The following is a 20,279-nucleotide window of genomic DNA, read 5'->3' on the forward strand; positions in this document are numbered from 1 at the left end:
GGGTGGGAGAGAGAAGGAGAGAGAAAGAATGAGGGATGGAGGTCAAAGCGCGAGGAAAATCCGCTACACGTGTTCGCCGTTCGCTTTCCGTGAACGTGGAGGTCAGAAGAGACAAAAGCGGACGTTCGACGAGGAGAAGATCACGGAGGTCGCGTCGAGATAATACGCCGGAGCGGTATCGAGGACACGGTTCGGAACGAGAAAGAAAGTGGCCAGGACGCGTCGCGAGTGATAGAATATCGTCGCGTGTTTCGTGCGGTTCCGGTCACATGGCAGCGCAATACCCCCTTCTCCTTCTGACTCGCGGGGGTTCCTCCGCGCCGGATGGCGGTGGGGATGTCAACCGTGATTGGGAGGGATGTGGGTATAGGGGAAATGGTAGAAGGTTCTTCTACGATAGAAGAGGAGGAGACGGAAAATGACATCGAGGGTGAGGAAGGAGGGCAGGGCGAAGTCGAAGAGGACGACTTCGACACCGTTGATAATCGCGCGGGGTGAGTGTGGATACACGATACATCGTAGAACTTATTACGAGCCGTTAAGAGCCTAAGTATGGATATTGTAGTGACATTTTGAATATTAATGTAGCTCGTATGAATATTTCCTGCGGGAAGACTCTTATTTTAGTTATGTACTAAACGTTTCTACCGGTCGGCAATCCTATGCGAAGAATCAGTTTTTCACGCTTAAACCGATCTTTTCATCGATGTTCATCGCTAACCTATCCCTGTGTCTTGATTTATATTTGATTCTTTATTATAATAAGCGTAGCGAAAAATATTGCCTCGGCCAGAGGTCGAACTTGCTTCCTTATTCGGTAACTTGTAACGACAATTTTGTTAACGTATCGCTGCACGGCCGTGATACATTTCGTCCGCGTAAACATTTGTAACGTATGCCAGCGTGTAATGTATATCCTAAAAATTACAGAATAAGAACGCTGGATATCCTCAATTGCTGGGCGGACGTTTAGTGCACAACTGAAACAGGAATCTTCCCACAAATAATGCTAATGTTAATTATGTTAATATTCGAAATGACACTGGAACATCCGTGTTTTAAGCTCATAATAATTAATTAAGCTCTTCGTCTGTGATAAGTTCTTCTTTAGTAAAACCAAGAAAGCGCTATTATTACATAACACGTTACACGACACATAGTGTCAGCGATATTTCGAGTAGCGGTTTCTCTTTTCCCGTGGAAGAGAAGGCACAGGATCATCGTCGATAACACATTGTTGTCAGTGACAGAACATGTGCAGCGCGTTATCTCCTACTATCCGCAAGAACAGCTGTTTATGCGGGAAGTTTCGGGAGAGCTTGTACAGAAATGATCGCAACATTCTCCGCAGATCCTGGAAGAGAGCCTTTATTTCATCCAGAGAAGCCCTAGAAGAAGAATTAAGGGGAAGGGGGTACTTTTTAACGCGGGGATAGATATTAATGATATCGTAGATCATAGTCCGTGACGGAGATAATATACGGAGAACGCGCGTCCTCCGCCTCTTCGCCACAAGATGTCGGCTTAAATCGCCGTTTGGCAGTGCCTCCGGGGTTCCGCCAGGCCGCTTAAATCGTATACTTGGCACACGAGCTAATTGGTCGTATCTCGCGTTAGCCGGCGTGTTTTATCGCGCCATCCGTAACCGGTCGAAAAGCATTCGCCGCGTTCGTCCAACGTTCCAACGAGCAATTTAACGTAACGTAGCGAAATGGGTAACGCGCCTGCCGCTCGATTTTTCACTCACGGCCGCCCCACGTGACGCACGACCACGTGTTGACCAGCACGTGTCTTACGAGATCGCGAGTGCTTCCCCGCTAGTGCTTTCCCAGGCGACCCGGCCGTCTCCGCTTACCTTTCCGGGATACATCTGAAAAGGGATACGAGGAACTCTTTGAAAAAGAAAATTTCACGCATATACATCATTCAGCGTCCGCCGCTTCTCCGTTTCGAGACATTTATTCGAAGCAATTTTTCACCTTGACTTTTCTTATTGTCTTGTGCTCAAGGAGATCTCTAAATAGGCCAAGGAAACGATATCCGTATATCTTCGCGCGTCCCCCCTCCCTCTCGTAGTTCCTTTCGTTGACGCTTATTGTCGAGCTCGGCTGTGGCGAGCGCAAGTTTCTCGCGGAACGTCGGAAATAGAAGCCGCCGCCGCCGCCGCCTCTCTATTTCTATCCCGTGCCGGACATGAAATTGAATTCGTACCGTGAATAACGACTAACAAACCGCAGTTATATCGTAAAAAGCAATGCAGCGGGATGTGAATTAATTCTGGCTCGCACCCCACGGGCTATCCAGAGCCCTTTTTCCCTCTCTGTCTCGCTTGGTGCGCGAACGCGGCGTCTCTCGTTTCCTCTCTCTCTCTCTATCGCGCGATCCTTCTCTCCTCCAACTGGAACGGTCCCAAAATTCAATAAAGGCGAACGAGTACGAGGTCTCCCCCCTCGTCTCCGCCGCTTCCCGTATGGGGTGGTGGCTATGGGGTTAGGAGTGCCGGAGTCATCGCGAGGACCCGGAGGGAGAAATGGAGGCTCGGTGCATACATTAGCGGGGGTAGCGCGCGCGCGGAGATATTGTCTGAACAAAGGGATCGGCTCGTACCTATCGAAAAGGCGATTAAGCGGGGATAAAGTTAACTTCGCCTTGGGCACTGTACTTAAGCTGAAAACACTCTCTCGCGCGCGCGCTCGCCGAAAAGACTTTAAACAGGACGGCTATTATTTCCGGCGACGATACGCGATGTCGTGACCTCGACCCGCGATGCATCGGTGAAATTGAGTCGCCGAACGACGAATAATAACGAGTTACGCTGACAATTCGCGAGATTGAATCGCGACGCGATCGGTAGTCGCGAGAGATTCTACATTGAGAGGAAAGAAAGATTAGGAGATTGATTAATTTTATAAAACCGTAGTGTTTAAAACTGATGCAATTATAGTCACTGACTACCGAACACTTTTCTCTTTAGCGATAGTAATCGAACAAATGCTGAACATACTTAGCGGGTGATACATTGAGAAAAAAGATCGTTAGTATTTGTAACTGTAATCGTGTAAATGAAAGAATTAAAATCAGGAGAGCCATTTTTCTAATAATTTTTACTACAATATTAGTAATAACAACTTTACACGCATACTGTTATTACGTTTCTCGGTTAAAACCAGAAGAAAATATGGTTAAGGTATATAATAGACGACATTACTAAAATTTTAGTAGGATCTCTCTCTCTCTCTCTCTCAGAAGAAGCGGATTCTCGAAAAGTTACCTCATCTTCTCGGACACGCTGTCAAACCGTCCACGAATGTAGCCAGTTTACGTTCGGTGCGCTGGTGTGTGTATACGGCGACAGAGAGAGATTAGCGTTATTCGCGACGCGCGTTATACGATCCCGCAAACTTGACACCGCGTCCAAGGCAATGAACGTGGAAAAACGGGCCGTGGGAGACAGAAATAGAAGGACGAGAGGCGAGGACAGCGGGGCTGACAGGACACAATATTGCAATAACTTCAATTACGGCGACACGACGGATTGCCATAGGGTGGATTCGACCGCGTCCTCCGCTCGCAGCCCGGGGCCAACAGGCCTCCCTCTGCACCCTCCCCTCCCCCGTCCTCCCCGGTCGTTCCATCCATTTATATATCCGAGTGACACAAACGTCGCGGTCGAATTGGCTGTCGGATCTGAAAGAGGGAGGGGGGGCTGCCTTTAAACAAGTGCTTCTTAATAAACCATTGACGCGCGAAACCACCCTCGAAAATTCGCCCCTCGGCGGGCGCGTCGTCACCCTTCCTTCCACCGTTCCTCGGTACGTCTAACGCCACGAGGCGTTCCGGGACGCGTCGCGAGGGACTTTTAGCTTTCGTTACTTCGTTAAATTCGGCGAGAGGCGCCCCGACGTAAACGTAACGAAGCGTTCCCGGCATTTTTATTTCGAAAATTTGGCCGCTCGCCAGTCTCGCCAGCCGGGCGGGAGGAAGAAGAGGGGGATGGGAAGGGGGAGGACGGTTTGATTGATGCGGTCTGACTATATCAGAAGTTCACCGTGCCACCGTCATGGAGTCTGATATCTATCCGCGAGAGACAAAAAACCGCGGAGAGGCGCCGCGCTCGCGTCGTGCCTGTTGTAATTTACAGTGTAATTTGCAAGTTGAACTTTATTGCGCGACACCTCCGCCGCTCCTCGCGAGGAGTAAATTCACGAGAATATGTGGGACGCGCGCGATAAAAAAAAATACGGGAATTACAGGAAAAATTTCGCGCGCGCGCACGATCGAACCACAAGGATCAACGCGATAATTCATTCCGCGATAAAATGGCAGCGAGTTTCTCTCTCTCTCTCTCTCTCTCCTTATTTTTTTGCAAGAGTCACGACGTGGGGGAAATTCGTCAAACGGTTTTTGAGACAAGGCCGACGACCGCGCGAAGTCGGCGGCGACTTATCGACCGCTCGTTCCGTTGCAGGGAGAGCGGAACTCTGGAAAAATTGTGCAGAGCCTTTTGCCCCGCGGGCTAAGGGTATCTCACTAGGGGTGGCCACGCGGTGGCAGGCACCCTTCCTCGTTCTCCACTCGTCCCACTCGAAATTTCGCTCGGCTAGCGCTTTTTTTTAACATTTATTTGACAGCTGTCGTCCGCAACGCGTGCGCGTTTACGTACCGCTCGCTCGCTCGCGGGGGTAGGCTGTCTTGGAAATCGTTCGAGGGCAGAAACGAGGAGCTTGAACGGCACTCCTGCGCGAACAGGGGTGCCGCGCGAGCTCAAGACGCGAACGCTGAAGCGAACGATGTCTCCCAACGCACGGTCGTATCTCGAGCTGATCGCGCGAGTCTCGCGAAAAACGCTCGCGAACGTTAGTTGTTGACGTTTCGTAATACAATTTAAAAACACAGAAATAACCAATGTTTATACCGAGTCCTTCAGTTAGTTTCAGCCTCAACTGCATCCCTTTTAACTACAATAATAATAATAATAATAATAATATACATGTAAGGTTGTTATTAAGTACTTATTAATTACTAACACTTTTTAGAAAAAAAATATAATAACACTTTCTAGTAAAAGAAAACTTCCTGATTATATAATTCTTTTAATGATTACACAGGCCGACAAAACATTTTACCAGAAACCGGAATATACTATCCCGAAGGTTTTTGACTCGCTGAATTCAAATCTGGCCTCAGAAATGCTCGTTTGGCTCAGGTTTCCGAAATATTATAACCTAAAAGTGCAAAAAACGCGATTTTAGCCTATATTTGAGGTCATGCAGCATGGAGAAAACTTTCTTTTTCAAAAAACTGTTCAAAGTATCTCAAAGTATAGGTCTCAATCTTTCAAATGCCGTTGAGTTTGCTCAAATATCTGTTTTTGTCAGCGATATATGCTATTTTAAAAATTTCGAATTGCATGAATTTTGTCGGCCTGTATTATTGACAATTATAATTTAATAATCGTTAAGAATTATTAATCATTTAGAATTGTAACTATTAAACATCATGGGAGGACTTAAGATTATTAAGATGTATTATTAACGTATTATTAATGATTAAAATCACAAATACCGATTATTTCAGCGTGAAAATGTCGAACAGTTTGTCGTCTAACGGAAAGTACGTTGATTTGCGTCGGATGCCGCGAGGAATACCGATTACCTATGACATTACCGCGCGTCTCATTAAGCTACTTATGAGAATGTAACTAATTGCGTTTAAAAAATTGATCGCGTGTCCAACAGAGAGCCGATGAAACGAGGTGAAAGACACACCAGTCTCGAATTACGCATTTTCATTCATCTCCGTTAACTCAGTCGTCAATTAAGCTTCTGTACAATCAACGAAAATCAACGTGGCGGTCAGAGTGTTAAATTTCCGCTCAAAGCACGGAAGGGCGCGAGCTAATAAAGGGCATGACGTGATGGAAAATTCGCCGGATCGTAGGAGACTTTTCGCGAACGCCGCTTTGTTGTCAGTTACAATTTATCCAACGGGCGTTATCTAACGGTGGGCATATCAGCACGGTGAATATATTTATAGCGGTGAATACACTAATCGTACTAATTCAATCTGCGCAATATCGCCCGATCATCGAGAAAAGAAAAACGTACGTCGGCGATTTCCCTCGCCAATTATCATTCCGCGTTTGAATTTCCCGTCGGTAAGATGATTACAGGTGCGATACGGCTTCTTGGTAATCGAGAGGTCGATACTTCTCGGAGAATCGACCTGCCGGACGGGAGAACGCCGAGTTGTAAAACGGTGCATCAATCTCGCGTTCTCAGTGAAGCGCATTTGTTATGCGCCAATTACTTGCACCTCCCCGCGTGGTGGCTAATTGCGGAACGCCGTGTTTTGTAAAAAAATCGACGAGGAAATAAGTAATAATCACGTAATCACGAATCGCCGCGAGTCCGTCACGCGACATGGACGAATCAACGATATCGTTGGGCCAGGTTAATTACCCTGTGACCCGCGCGCGCTCTCTCGCGCCAGAATGTGTGGCCGCGCGACACTCCGCTTCTCCGTAATTGTGCTGGTGCGCCGACCCGGCCAAGTGTTGGCGCACGCGAAAATTGAATGCCATATGCGACACTGCGCTTTAACGTAGTCGCATTCGTCGCTACGATTCCCATTCCGTGCAGCGTTCGGCTCTCTCTCTCTCTCTCTCTTTCTCTTCCTCTCTAATTTTTCACATTCCTCTCTCCCTCTTCGTCTCCCTTTTTCTCTTTCATTTTTCTCTTTGTTAGAAGGTCGTATCAATCGAGACGTTACAAGAAACGATAAAAAAACATTTCTTTGCTCTTGAAAAGAAGAAGAGAACGAAGATAGAAATAGCTGAAGGGAAATATCAGACTGTCGCGTTTCGCGCGCAACCGCTCGTCCTTCGTGGTTTTTCCGGAAGGAAAATACGACGCGCGACGCATGTCGGAGCACCCGCGCAAGTCGGATTTTTACGGTCCTCGTTATCCCCCTCCCCCCATCACGCACCGCGTTCGTCGGCACGTCAAATTAATTTGACGCCGTAAGACAAATCGCGGCCCTTGTCGCTAGGGCTTCTTAAATCGATACGCGTTGCCCGGCGTTGCGCGCCGAGGAGGAACCTGGCCCGTCCGCCTCTCTCTCTCTCTCTCTCTTTCTCTGTCTCCCCCTCTCTGCCTACCTTTCTTCTTTCCTTTCCCCATCGAACGTCCGGGAGAATGATAAAACGTTTAACGGCGGATAATCGTAGGAGCCTCGATAAATCTAACGAGGTCTCGTCGGGTCGTTCCGCGTCGACCCTTTCTCCGATCGCGATTTAAGCTCGTTCCGGGTACAACCCCCGAGCGAAATCCCGATAACGAAGCGGGAGTTCGCGCGTTTCTTTCTCTTTTTTTCCTCCTCCGCCACCGCTGCCATCGCTGCCGCGCTACGGCGAAATAAAAGAACGGGAACGAGCGGCCGCGTCGCTCGCTCGCTCGCTCGCTCGCGCGGCATTGCCGGGAATGCGGCGTTCGAGCCTGAGAACTTCGTCAATTAGAGGCAACAATTAGTCGTAGCCGGCGGATAGCTGCGGCGATAGGTAATAAGTAATAACGGAACCGTTGACCGGCGACTTGTCGCTCGACTACGTGTGTCTTACGACGCGGGCTCGTTTCATATCGACGCCCGGCCGTCGTTTCCGCCGAAGAATGCGGCTCGCCGCGACGAGATGTTGCGCAATCGCGAACGTTTTCCCAGATGTTCCCATAAACGTCATCGGTCGCGCGGGAGATTGATCAGACGCCGACCAGAAGGAGCGTTTCACGTTGCGCGCTACCCTTTCGTCGCGAGCAGTGTTCGCTGAGGAAAGAAAAGTCGGACCGAGTGATCGTTATGGCCGATATTGCGTGGGCTTGAAACGCTTCTTGAAATTTTTGCCAGCGGAATCTCCGTCGAGACGAATGAAAATTCATTTACAGCTGTAGCGGAAATACTGAACACTTGGAATCACAAGAATGTCTTTTGGACGTCTTAATTTGATTTGAGACGCTTTTAGAACGTTCTAATCTGGTCCCGAACGGTCCACACAAGTTTTTGTTAATTCAACGCAAGATAGGTATGTTGAAAAGTAACACAAATATTGGGTCAAAAATGAACACAAAATTAATATTCACATTAACCGACACCGAAATACAAAATATATTATTTCAACATTCACACATGTTGAGTATCGATTCGACATAAAATATCGCGACCACAAACCCGTTGTTATGTTAAATTAACGCGCGGTTACGTTGAAAATTTAACAGAAAAAACTTTCCACAAAGACTGATTTCAACACAAGTACAGCAATAACTTTTTTACCGCGCGTCCTTATTAATAACACCGTCGCACCGAGTCGCTCGCATATCTTCACCGCACCGGTAACGTCCGTCGAATGTCCGTGCAAGAAGTCGTTACTCAACGGAGTATTACGATCGAGCGGCCGTGATTCCGCACCGCGTTTTTCCGACGGCGACGGTCTCATTTCTGCGGTACGGATTCGCGAGAATCCGCGGTGGCGCGCGCGCGAAGCCACGGCTTAATAAATCCGACAATTAACCGGCGGCGCAAGCACGCCGATGCGCGCAGGATTTTTCCAGTTGCGTTTCCTGTTGCGCGGGCGAGAGGAAGAGAGACGTTCGCGGATAAAAATCAGTTAGAATGTCACGTCGGACGACGGCGCGCCTACTTTCCTGTCGCGTGTGTGCGTGCGTACGTACGTATACGCGCGCGCCTTCTCTCGTTTCCACGGGAAACGTCTCCGGTCGTGCTCCTTGCCGCGATCGCGCGCCCCCCTTTCTCGAAGGATTCCTTCGATCAGTCAGCGCCGGACACCGGACTGCCAGCCGGAGAAAAACCCGACTGCCAGGCTTGCTCTCGCGTACGTGAGTTACGTGACGCCGGATCGCCTGTCGATTTATCGCGCGATCGCGCACGACGTGTACGACGACGGCGATGGACAGTCCGTCCAACCGGATGTGAGATTCGTTCCTGGCGATCGGACGAATCCCGCGCGCGAGACGTGACGTCCTCCCTTGGACGTATTAGCGTTGCTCCTGCCGTCTTAACGTTCTCGACGCGAGACATCGGTATTTCGCCGGGCGCGCGGAGAACACACGATTCGCACTTTCGTAAGGGCGTCGTAGTTGATATGAAGACCGGCATTGACCAATATTACGCTACGCTTCGAATCACCGTCCACGAACTGTGAAAGCGTCGCGTCCCCGCAAGAACGCGCGGGTCCACCAGATGGGACGAGGGGGCGAGGCGGGGTCGAAGGCGCGCTCGCCTTCCAAAATCGAATCGCGGAAAGGAGAGGCACGCCGGCAATTTTCGGGATGGTCGCGAAGTAATGATGATCTTTATCCCTAATGAAATTAGTCCTGCTGCTCCGGAGCGCGCGGGAATAGACATCGTACCGTGAAATTACTATAATAGGCGGCGGGGCGGCAGATCCCCCCACCCCCACCCCCTCAACACACGCACAGACGTCAGTCATGTGTGGAAAGGAGAGGTGGAGAGAGAGAAAGAGAGAGAGAGAGAGAGAACGTTCCACGTGTATATTACGTACGTGGATTCGCGGCCGGGAGAGATTGGTCCGACTCGGTCCTCTCTCGGACTCTCGCTCGATGTTAGAAACGATCCCCGGGCCTATTTAAAAAGAGAGCGCACCTAAATATAGTTCGCTTTTTTGCCGGAATTTAAAATTACGGTCGTAAAGAAGCCGAGGGGCAAATTAGCCGGGGATTCGACCCTCCCGCCGAGGGGGCCGCCCGGCGGTCTCTCCTCCTCGAGAGTCGCGCGCGTATCCTCGAGCGCACCCGGGTGGGAAGATGTACTACACGCTCGTACGGCTCTCGTTTTCAGCGAAACTCCGGAGTGCTCGCGCAACGAGCGGTATATACACCGTCGAATTTCTCCCGAATGAAAAGGAGGGAGACCGCTCGGGAGCGAAACTCGCCATATGCGGGCGTGCTCGCGTCGTCGTCGTCGCTCGCGTCCCTAATTGATCTCCGACGCGATCACGAGTGCGAGCATAGGGCTTCGAGCGGCTGGAAACGATATTTCGTCGCACCTGCCCGCACGTACGTACCGTTCTCCGTCCGAATCCTATTACTCGAGAGCCATACTCGCCATGCCAACGGGTGTGTACTCCTTGGCGTCCCGCGGCCTTGTCCGGCTCTTCACGGCGGTGTCGGGACCCGCAGCCCCACGGGCTCGCTCTGGTGGAAACAATTGCTGCCGCGGGGCATCATTTACATCATAAGCAATCATAATGATCGAATTTTCGGCGAACGACGATGATCCAACGAGTGGAACGAGGGGAGCCAATTCAGAAGTGGGTACCCACTTACCGGCTGTACGAACTACGCTCTCTCTCTCTCTCTCTCTCTCGTGAGCGCGCGGAACAGAGAGGGAGAGAGAGGGACTCTGACCCTCCTCCACCTCTTTCGACCCCATAGCTTCGGGCTACCTGCGCCCGTTTATATGAACTGGCACCCATTTCCCCTCCGCCCTCCCCCCTCATCCGCTCTGTGTCCTGCTCGTTCATTTTTTCCCTTTTTCTATTCTATTCTCTCTCTCTCGTCCTCTCGTTTCCTCTAAGTCTCTTCGGAAGGGCTCTCCGGAAAAAAAGTAATCGTCCAAAAAATTCCGCGCACGATTGCAAGGCGGCGCCCCGTCGTCAAGCGTCTGCCAAACTATAGTCCCGCGGCGGCTGTGTGTCTTCTTCGCAATATGCAACGTTCAAACAAATAACACGTCCTCGGCCTCGGTCGATTCGTCGTGCGGCCGTCGTCGACAGCCATCAACCGTTCACCGGCGACGACGACTGCTGAAATACGCACGTCGAGTGAGCGTCACCATCGGTATACGGCGAGTATTTTCACGTACCGTTAATGGGAAGTTATTGCGAACGGCGTTTGCTCGAAAGCGCGCGGCTTCAATTTCCTGCGAACGCGGAGAACGTTTCGGGACGTTCGCCTCGCGGAGCTTCGGCGATAATATAAGGAGCCCGCCTCGCGCGCGCGCGCGCGGCCGTTGCCACCGGGCTATTTCCGCTTAAACGGCCGGGAAATTCACGGAGTAGCCGGCTAAAAATCGCCCGCACGGACGCAAATGATTCCGCTTTACCGTTCCCGGCGTGTGCTTCGATTTTCAAATTCCGCGAGAGAGAAAGAGAGAGAGAGAGCGAGAGAGATCCTTTCGCTCTCTTTTTCCCGCTCTCCCCTCCCCCTCTCCCGTGGCATGCGTTCACGGCGAGCAACGGCGGAGACGGCAGCGTTGCCGGTATTTTCCAGCCCGGGCTTTACCAAAGACGGCGAGAGCTCTGTTTTGGGCTTTGCCAACGCGCGCTCGCTTCTCTCTCTCTCTCTCTGTATATACGACTGGACCTATCAGTATGCGGACCACGAAACGTGGTCGGGGTCCCCTCCTTGTCCCTCTCGGGCCTCCTTCTTCGTCTCCCTATCTCTCTTTGACAAACACCGCGTCCCTCCGCTCCTCTCTCCCTCGCCTGCCTCTCTTCCCTCGTTCTCTCTCTCTCTCTCCCTCTCCCTCTCTTTCTCTCGCTCTCCTCCCGTCACTCTTCCTCCCTCGCCGGCAGCGCGAGGCGGAACGTAGGCTGTTTCGGAGAGAGTGTTTCCACCGTAATGCCGAAACAGTATTGATTGCAGCCTGCCTAGCTTAGCTCCGCCGCCTACTGCAACGCTGCTCACACCTCTAAACTCGCGTATTTTCGCACGACTGCCTCCGAAGACAAACGAAATTAACTATGCATATTAACTAACTGTCATCGGACGTGCGACGCAAATATCGAGCAGTTTCAGCCTTCCGGCACGGGTGTTATCGACTTACCGCGTTGGCTTTTGCTAGGTATTTCGACGACCTATATCTTACGGAGTTTCTAGCTGTTCGTCTCTAGTTACTATGACACGTTACATCGAGGAGAAACGCATTCGAGCGCCCGCTGAAAGTTGGATTGCACGTCGTTCGATTACGCATCCGTTAATATCGAGACAGGCTTGCCACGGCCGTTCACACGGCTCTCTGCGAATCTGTCTTCGATCGGCCACGACGAGACGACGACGGTGATGAGACCGAAATCGTGCCCATCGTTTTGGACCGAAATTGGTCGAAGGACCGTACTAAAGGGTAGTAACGACGTAACAATGACCTCTCGGTAGAGGGTAGTCGGCATCCGCTGACTCGGAGGACGATGGGAACGGCAATTCCGTCTTCTGGAGATGGGGTTGCCCTATCGTGACTCGGCAGATAATTAGACGGGTAATCGAGATGGCCGGAGTTTCGAAGTATCACCGTACTCCTCCGCAGTTTAATATAGGCTGGCGATCCCAGACTCGCATTTAAGCAGTGCCGATGACCCGATCGAGATCTTATCTCCCGTGTCTGAATCGCAAAATTTACCATTATCAGATGCGCCACTTTTAGCTCGAAAGCAAAGATAACACCAAGTATAGAGTCATCGCTTCCGTGAGAGAAAGGGAGAGGGGAGGGGCGAGGAAAGGGGACAGAATCATCGACGGAAAACCGACGAGGAGCCGTAAAATTTCAAAGTACGGAAAAGCGTGCTGCGCGCACTTTAGAAGTCCCATCGGGACGATCGAAACGATTCCCATAAAGGTATCCGGAGGCTCTATTCGCGCTGACAAATCAGCCTCGATAAACTGGCCGCGGACCTTGGAGGTCTCGACACGACCTTCGACACGCGTCCAATGGAATGGTCGCCGCGCTCGCATTTTTCCCATAAAAACAGGGTGGAGCGTACGGAGAGTTCAGTGGGTCTTGTGTGACTGTGAGCTTTTTCGAGGGTTTCGTGACATAATGAGGCAGATCGATTGCCGGCCGTATTACCATGACAATGGCGGACACCCCCCCTCCGGAGACGCCTATGCCTAACACAATTGATAGACGGCAGGAATTTCGGAAGAAAACGGGGAAAAAGCGGGAAAACTACCAGCCGAACCGGGGGGAGGGCGGAAGGGAGCGTGCGGTAGATGCGGAGAGAAGAAAGATAAAGAAAGAGGGAGAGAAGGGGATAAGAGGGGGAGCGGCGGTCACACCACCACCAACGGGCTTATTAGTCAGCAATGTGATCTATTTGCCCTGTACTCGCATAAAGAACCTACATTATTGTGCCACTATGTTACGAAGAAGGGCGTTATTGCCCAACAGGGACCTCCAGTTAGGCTCCATACCGCCGAGCCGTGGCGACGTATGGTGTACGGTTATGGGCACCGTTCTTTCTCTCTTGTCTCGTTCTCGTTCTCCTCCATCATCGACCACCCGCGGGGTCTCGCTAATATGCCGGTAATATTTCCGCCATTCCGGATATCGCTTTATTATTTCCTGCCGCTACGCCACGGTTATCGACAATGAATTCTACGCGCCCGGAGAAGGAGGGAGAGAGAGGGAGAGTAGCGTGAGAAATTTGCGAAGCCACGCAAAATGTGCGAATATCGTGGTATCTGAAAGCGGGAGAGAGAGGGAGGATCGGTTCGTCGGTTCTTGTAACACGGGGATATTACATCGTGAATAGATTACACGACACGTTCGCGAGCGCACGCGCGCCTGATGTTATACTTATATTGCACTCTATCGCATTTCGCCGTAAACTGGAAATTGCGGACGCTACTTGGCGCGGAGGACTTGCGAGGCGCATGAAGTTCCGTCGATGCTGAAGATTTAGCGACGTTGCAGACACACGGTAGATGAATGCCGTTAGTATCAGGACGGCGGTGCCGGCCTCCATCCCCGACGCTCGATTCCATTGTCGGTTTTGGTCGTTCGGCTGGTGGGCATTGTTTAGCATCCCGCGGATTCAGCGGCGGTCTGACTCATGCGATCGGCTTCCATCCGCATAACCGAATCGAATCGTCCGTCGGCTCGCTCGCTCGTTTTGGTTCTCGCGCCTTCGTCCTTACGAGTGACAATGACGTCACATGGAACGAAGAATTTCCATTGTTCTCGGCGACGAGGACGGCGCGCACGACTTTCGCGCGCGCGGACCCCGCCGGCGTGAGATAATCGATGTCGCAGATCGCGCAGGAAGAAGGAAAAAAGAGAGAAGAAGAAGAAGACCAAGAAAGAGAGAGAGAGAGAGAGAGAGAGAGGTGGAAGGAAACACAGGATTTCATCTTTGATCCGACCCAGAAACTCATCGCGGATAGTTCGCCGGTGGGTGAACTTACTACGGGCGGTCGACGTAGGCGATACTTACGACGTCATTTGAGGGACAGGGGGATGAGGAGGGGGGCTGAAGAAAGTTCGGCTTTCAGTTTATCACAGAAAGTTTGACAGAAGCGCGCCAGGCAAGGAAAGGGGCGAGGCTCGCGGAGCAGCGAAACGCTTTCGGAAAATCCATAGCGTCAAGGAATATACAGGGTTCCGCCGTGGTGGAACACAATGGCGCGTTGTAGAAAGGTAGGGTGATAAGAGCGAGCGGGAACGAGCGCGAGCGAGACGCTCCGCTGGACGAGAGAACGGGAGAGAGCGAGAGAAAGAGAGAAAGCCAGAGAGAGAGAGAGAGAGAGAGAGAGAAAGAGAACGAGATAGAGACGCGGGGAGAGCTTGCGGCGTCGGTCTTTGCCCCGAGTACGTGCTTCGAGTGACAAAGCTTCCAGCATGAGGCCGACCGACCGACCGACCGTACGAACGCCAGTACGATACGACGACGCATCAAGGTCCTTGACGATCGATAGACAGGCTCGCTCGTCTCAACCTGGACTGTCGCGCGCCGCACTTTTACCTCCGTTTAATATTTCGGCCGACTTCGGAGGACTCGTTCATGCCCTCCGAGAGTCTTCTCGAATGTACGTATCTCTTTCGCGTTTCCCGGCGACTCCCGACGACGAAAAGTCGATCGGCGCGCACAGTGCTTTCGTTGAACGTGGGAAAATAACTCGGAAAACAAAGTTACTTGAAAAATCGTCGTTACGCTCTTGTGCACGCTCGTGTACACACAAATGTAAGGATAATCTCGCTGCAATTTTATTCCTCCTTCTTATTTAACCGGGTAACCTTCTCTATTTTTTTTTATGATCTCTCTCTCTCTCTCTCTCGATTAAGCGTACAATTCCTCGGTGCTCGACAATGGCGGATTAGGTCGAGGGACCGCTGCTGTGCCGGTAGGTGTCGGCAGATCTGTATCTGGCTCCATCGAGCTGGTCGCGCCCGCTCTCAGGAGCGTGAAATGAAATTTGACAGATCAGACCGAGACCCTCTCGTTCCCGGCTCCTCTCCCGCCACTGCCGACCGCCCCCGTTCCCGCTCCCGTCTCGTCTCGCTCTTTTCGTCGCAGCCTCGAGAGCTGCAAAATGGCGTTGGCGCTCGTCCCCCGGGTTCCCGCACCTTCACGTGTGCCCCACGGGCATCGACAGGCATTTACAGGCACCTCCGTCCCTCGCACACGTTGTACACCCACTCTCTCTCTTTCTCTCTATCTATCTCTCTCTATCTCGTGGTGTTGGCGCACCCTATTTTATACGATTCTCTTTTATCTGTTACCTCCCTGCCGCCACTACCACCGCCGCCGCCGCCGGTTATGCTCCCTCGGGGCATCCGCTGAAGCGGGTCTCCTTAGTTCCAACCCGACACCTTTTTACAAATACATCACACGGCCTTCTGGCCCTCTACTCCGTTCACCCCGGGCCTCCCCCCCCCCCCCCCCCCNCGTATCGCTGTCCCATCGTAACGCTTCGTTGTACCAGAGGTGGCGCGTAGTGGGTGCCCCATTTGCTTAAGCACATCAAATGCTCCAGGCCACTCGGCGCTCACTACGCTCGGCAGGTACTTATTGTGACTGTACGAGCTTTAGGGGACCACCGGGAGGGGGAGGGAGGTACCATGCTTGCCCCAAAGTCGGATCGTGGAATTTTTTTTTATTACAATGTTGCGTTGCATGACAATTAGCGTACTGACTGAGCGCCATGCAACTCTTAATTGCATGGCAATTAGTAGATAATCTCAGCATTTAGTATTCTCTAAATTTTCCTCGAGTAAATTTTCCGCTGAAAATGTAGAGTGACAGCCGAATCGCTCGATTTTTCGTGACTTTTTATTTATTTAAAGTAAATTCTTCTGCTATGAATCGTCCGACCGGTGAATATTTTTCTTCGAAAATAAAGGGCCAAACTGACGTACTCCACTGGTCACTGAAAGAAATTCACTTTGATTGACTTAAACAATCGCTCGTACGGATTGACGATTCGCTGTAATAGTAGTAGATTTGAGTTAAACACATTCACCCTTCTGATTTCGCGCGACGGTGTTTTTACTATTGCTTCGAGTGAATTTCACTCACGTTTTGGGCGAGATCACACTCCCAAGAAATTTGGACAATGATAAACAAACGATGGAAACGATTCTCTTTTCTTCTCTCTTTCGGCGCCGTTGATCGAAACGACTAACAACGAAACGTGCCACCTCCGTGGCAGGAGTCTTCCGATGCGATTTCGCCGAAACCTAACGAACTTTTTTCTTTCTCGCCTCTCGACCCCCTGGCCGTCGACACGGGTAACATAATCTACGATCAAAGCGCGGGAACGTCATCGTCGGGCGTTGACGATCATCGTCACCCTACCTCCTCTCTTTTTCTCACTCTCTCGCGTCCAAACATCCGATCGAGTGACAGCTGTCCCCGCATCGGAAACCAAATTATATGCTCAAAGGATCGCTCATCTCTATTTAGATCTTTATCTTTCGCGCGGTGACGCAACGGACCCCAGAGATGTGTCGCCGGCGCGTCGAATGACCATGATCGTCTTTGGCACCTCGTGCTCGTGGGGTTACAGCTCTCAATAATGGAACGTGCGAACGCGGACGGGCGTTCGATTTCCAGGACGGTTTAATCGTGTTTCTTTGCTAGCGCCGATAGCATCTATCGGGGACGTGTGGCGTGTACCAGCACGCGGAGAAGCGCTCCCCGATCGCGGATAAACAACCGATGGTCGTGGACTGCTTCCACGAGATTTCGCCGTCCTTCGACGTCGCGTGAGCGTCTCCGTGATCGGGAAACGACGTGGACATAGGAATGGCAATTCAACGAGCGGCCGTTCTCCACGCCCCGTCCTCCTTATATCTTTTTATGCAGTGTGTCACCGCGCACTGGCGGTATCGTCCGAAACGGAGGTAGTTCTACATGAAAAAAAAAAAACTAGAAAATATAAGTATATAATATAGTAGTAAAGCATTTGTTATTCGTTTTTGAAAGAAAATATTTATTATATTTTATGTAGTTAATTTGTTTTTTCTTTGAGAAAATAAGAAACTCCATCAAAATTGTATTCTCTCAAAAATAAAGAACAAAAGCGTTTTTTTATATTCTCTTAGAATTTTTAAGTTCCGGAAAAAATGATGTTTTTACCCAATTTTTTGTTTTTGTGGATATTTCTGTGGATATTTCTCGTGTTTATAATATTAGATGTAACGACGATGGAACAACGAAATAAAGTATTTAGTTCCTCTAGAGATAGTTACAGCTACAGCGAAATCTATCAGGTCGAGTCATAGCCGAGTGCGCGCATGCTCGGTGAGTTTCCGACATCGATATACTCGAAAATAAAGTCTTACATGTGAAAAAATATTATTTTACATTTTCGAGTTTATTTTCATATAAAATCGTCCTCCTTCGGGTTGCACCACCAGTTCGACGATACCCTATATGAGATCGCGCGCTTTTCTTTACCTCCGCAGCGTCGTTTCTCTCGAAGTGAACGACGGTGCCGCGGACGACTCTAAGTGGCGAAACGAGGAAGGAACGAAACGCCGAAACATAAAATTGAAAAGTTTGACGTACGGCGGTTTATGGGAGTTTTAGAACGTAGTAAAGTCGCGCGTTATTCCTCCTTCCGTGGGTCGTTATATTTTTCTTCCCGTAGTTCGCGCGGGCTCTCTCCGCAGTGGATTTTTGTTGCCGCGCGCTCTCTCGTTGCCGGGGTGTTTGTCGCTCAAACGAAACCCTCCCTTCCTCGACACGGACTTCTCCCTGTTTTTTACTTACCTCAAGCGTGAGTTACCGCTTCGCCACTTGCGCGATGATTTATCACGACCCACCGCCTCTCCCCTTCTTTCTCCCCCACCCCCGTCTCCCTCGATTAAAATCTACCGTGTTTTCAAATTTTCATCCGATCTCGCTCGCTCGTTGATTGATTGATACCGCGTTCTTTTCCCGTGACAGCAGTCCATTGTCGCGCGTGTTCCTTACATGTGATTTGCACCTCCGTCGCGAGATTTATGGTACTTATCGCCGACCTAATAATAATTTCTAATTAGCAAAGCTCGTAAATGCGTGTACGCGGCCGAAGGAGGTAGGAAAAAAAGCAAAGAAAATGCAAAACGCAATTTCCACTCTCGTCGTTTCTCACGCGTGTAATTTCCCATTTTCCTTGCGCTCGTCGGACCCTTGCAAGCTTTATCTGTACAGGATAAATTTTACTCCACGACAATTACGCACGGAACGCGGAGCGCCGACGAGAAAGGGAACGAGGGGAGTCGCCGTCGACGGAGCCTTCGTTCTTGCGAGAATAAAGAAGTTGTTCGGCATTCCGAGCTCATTGAACGCTCGCATACCGAGATCCCCGCAGAAACGGTTAATTATCCGTGGATTTTTCGGGCAATGCCGGGCCGTGTACCCTCGGAGCCGTCGGAGCGCGCGGGCCTAAGGGGTTAGCGATGAACTTCGACTCGGTAATGAAGCGCTCCCCCTCTTTGCCCGAGCGAGTCGTCGCCTCTGCTTCGGATATATTTTATTGCGCGGCCGGTCTGCTTTATTATCGCCGCGATGCGCGCTCTCCTTCTCGTTTCAGCCCCGACATCTTCCTCCGTCACTATCTCACCCTCCGCTACAGCTCCACCCACCGCACCGAACAGGGGGGAGAGAGAGAGAGAGAGAGAGCGGGTTAGGCGTTTCAAGCCTAGATCAACCCTTCCTCACGCCCGGCAACGACGATTCCAACCCTCGGAAAAACAGTGGCGCTCAACGAGCCATGCTGTTGCGCACGAGTTCGCGCGAAATAAAAGGGTTATGACCGTATATCTCCACCCCGAAGGGGGCTTCCATCGTAAGCAGCACGTCTTCGGTCCACCTGGACGCCTTTTATCGAGGCCCCGACGCGTCTAATTTTGCGCGGTCGAGGCGCGTTTCATGGTAAATTTGTTACGAGAATCACCATCTTGTCTTATAACGAATATCCAATTTCACTTGCTGGTCGAAATAGACCGTCGGAAGATCGGATAAATAAATTCGGGTAATACTCGGGAAGGGATATTTCGGTATCAGCGAAACGAGCTTAATCTATCGTTAACAGCTCCTCCACTTGTGGCGAGTTAACGGAGCGTCCGATCTCGCGTCGTTAACGGCGCGATAACTTTTTAAACGAGCTTACATCAAATGAATTATCCGTTGAATATGAGAACCGGCGGCTTTTAACGGTACGAGCTTAAAACTATAATGCGCCCTAATCCGGCAATATCTCATGCTGTCTTGCGGGATTCGTCGTTCGCGCACAGCCGTCCCTGTTTAGTGGATCATATATATTATACCATTCTCATCGGCGGATCAACCCCTCGGCCGAATGACACTCTAACTTTCGCGATTGCGCGCGGAATTATTCCGGGCGTCGATCGTCCCCGCTGATCGCGGGACAAACGACGACGGCGGAGTAAAAAGCATACCGGCCGGTTTCGGTTGAACAAGCAAATTTCTTCCGCGATTCATCCTCGTCTGTCCGCCGTCGCGCCTTCGAAAGGCCGTTCCCCGCGCCTCGAAACACCCGAAGTAATCAAAATCCGACGTTCGCCGGGTGTGAATAGTCGCAGAGAGGAGAGGCGAGAGAGCACCGACGTCTTAGCACCGCATCGGCATCTGTTCGCGAAGGAATTACGACGTAACTTTGTCTCCCAAGATAGCGCGACGGTTTCTCTGGAGCTGAGTGCTACCCAGGATAGAGTAGGAGGCGATGGAACCGTTGGGCTGTGGAAGAGGCTGGCGGGGGGTCGGAGGACGAAGGTTACGGGAGATGGGGTAAAACCGAGAAAGAGCGAGATAGGTGAGAGAGACGGAGAGGGACAAATAGCGAGAGAGAGAGAGAGAGAGAGAGAGAGAGAGAGGAGACGAGGAGAGATCGAGAGCACGGACGACCGGTAAGCACGGGAGTGTGCATGATGGGTGAGGCTCCTCCGAGGCTTGAGTTTCCATTGGGGTTGGTTCTTGCGATATAAGCTCTCGCAGCCACAGCACCGCCACCCATCCTGAGGCCCAC

The 20,279-nt window shown here is 51.0% G+C and overlaps 1 protein-coding gene and 1 long non-coding RNA gene across 9 annotated transcripts in view; one reads left to right on the forward strand and one right to left on the reverse strand.

Annotated features, from left to right (window-relative positions):
- LOC106750299 overlaps positions 1-20,279 on the reverse strand; it is a 296,840-nt gene that overhangs the window by 81,791 nt on the left and 194,770 nt on the right. For 2 of the 8 annotated variants that reach the window (XM_014630543.1, XM_014630544.1), the window contains exon 3: positions 1,856-1,870. The exons of 3 other annotated variants lie outside the window; for them this stretch is intronic. In XM_014630543.1, coding sequence (XP_014486029.1) covers positions 1,856-1,870 — 15 coding nt within the window. Of the gene's footprint in view, positions 1-890; positions 1,871-20,279 lie in introns of those variants that run through there. 3 more of the 8 variants (XM_014630547.1, XM_014630550.1, XM_014630548.1) reach the window with 3 other exon arrangements.
- LOC106750301 overlaps positions 1-20,279 on the forward strand; it is a 217,675-nt gene that overhangs the window by 19,109 nt on the left and 178,287 nt on the right. The gene's annotated exons all lie outside the window — the stretch shown is intronic.

The sequence above is a fragment of the Dinoponera quadriceps genome, unplaced genomic scaffold (assembly GCF_001313825.1).
Source record: "Dinoponera quadriceps isolate SergipeBrazil2010 unplaced genomic scaffold, ASM131382v1 scaffold5335, whole genome shotgun sequence".
NCBI lineage: Eukaryota > Metazoa > Arthropoda > Insecta > Hymenoptera > Formicidae > Dinoponera > Dinoponera quadriceps.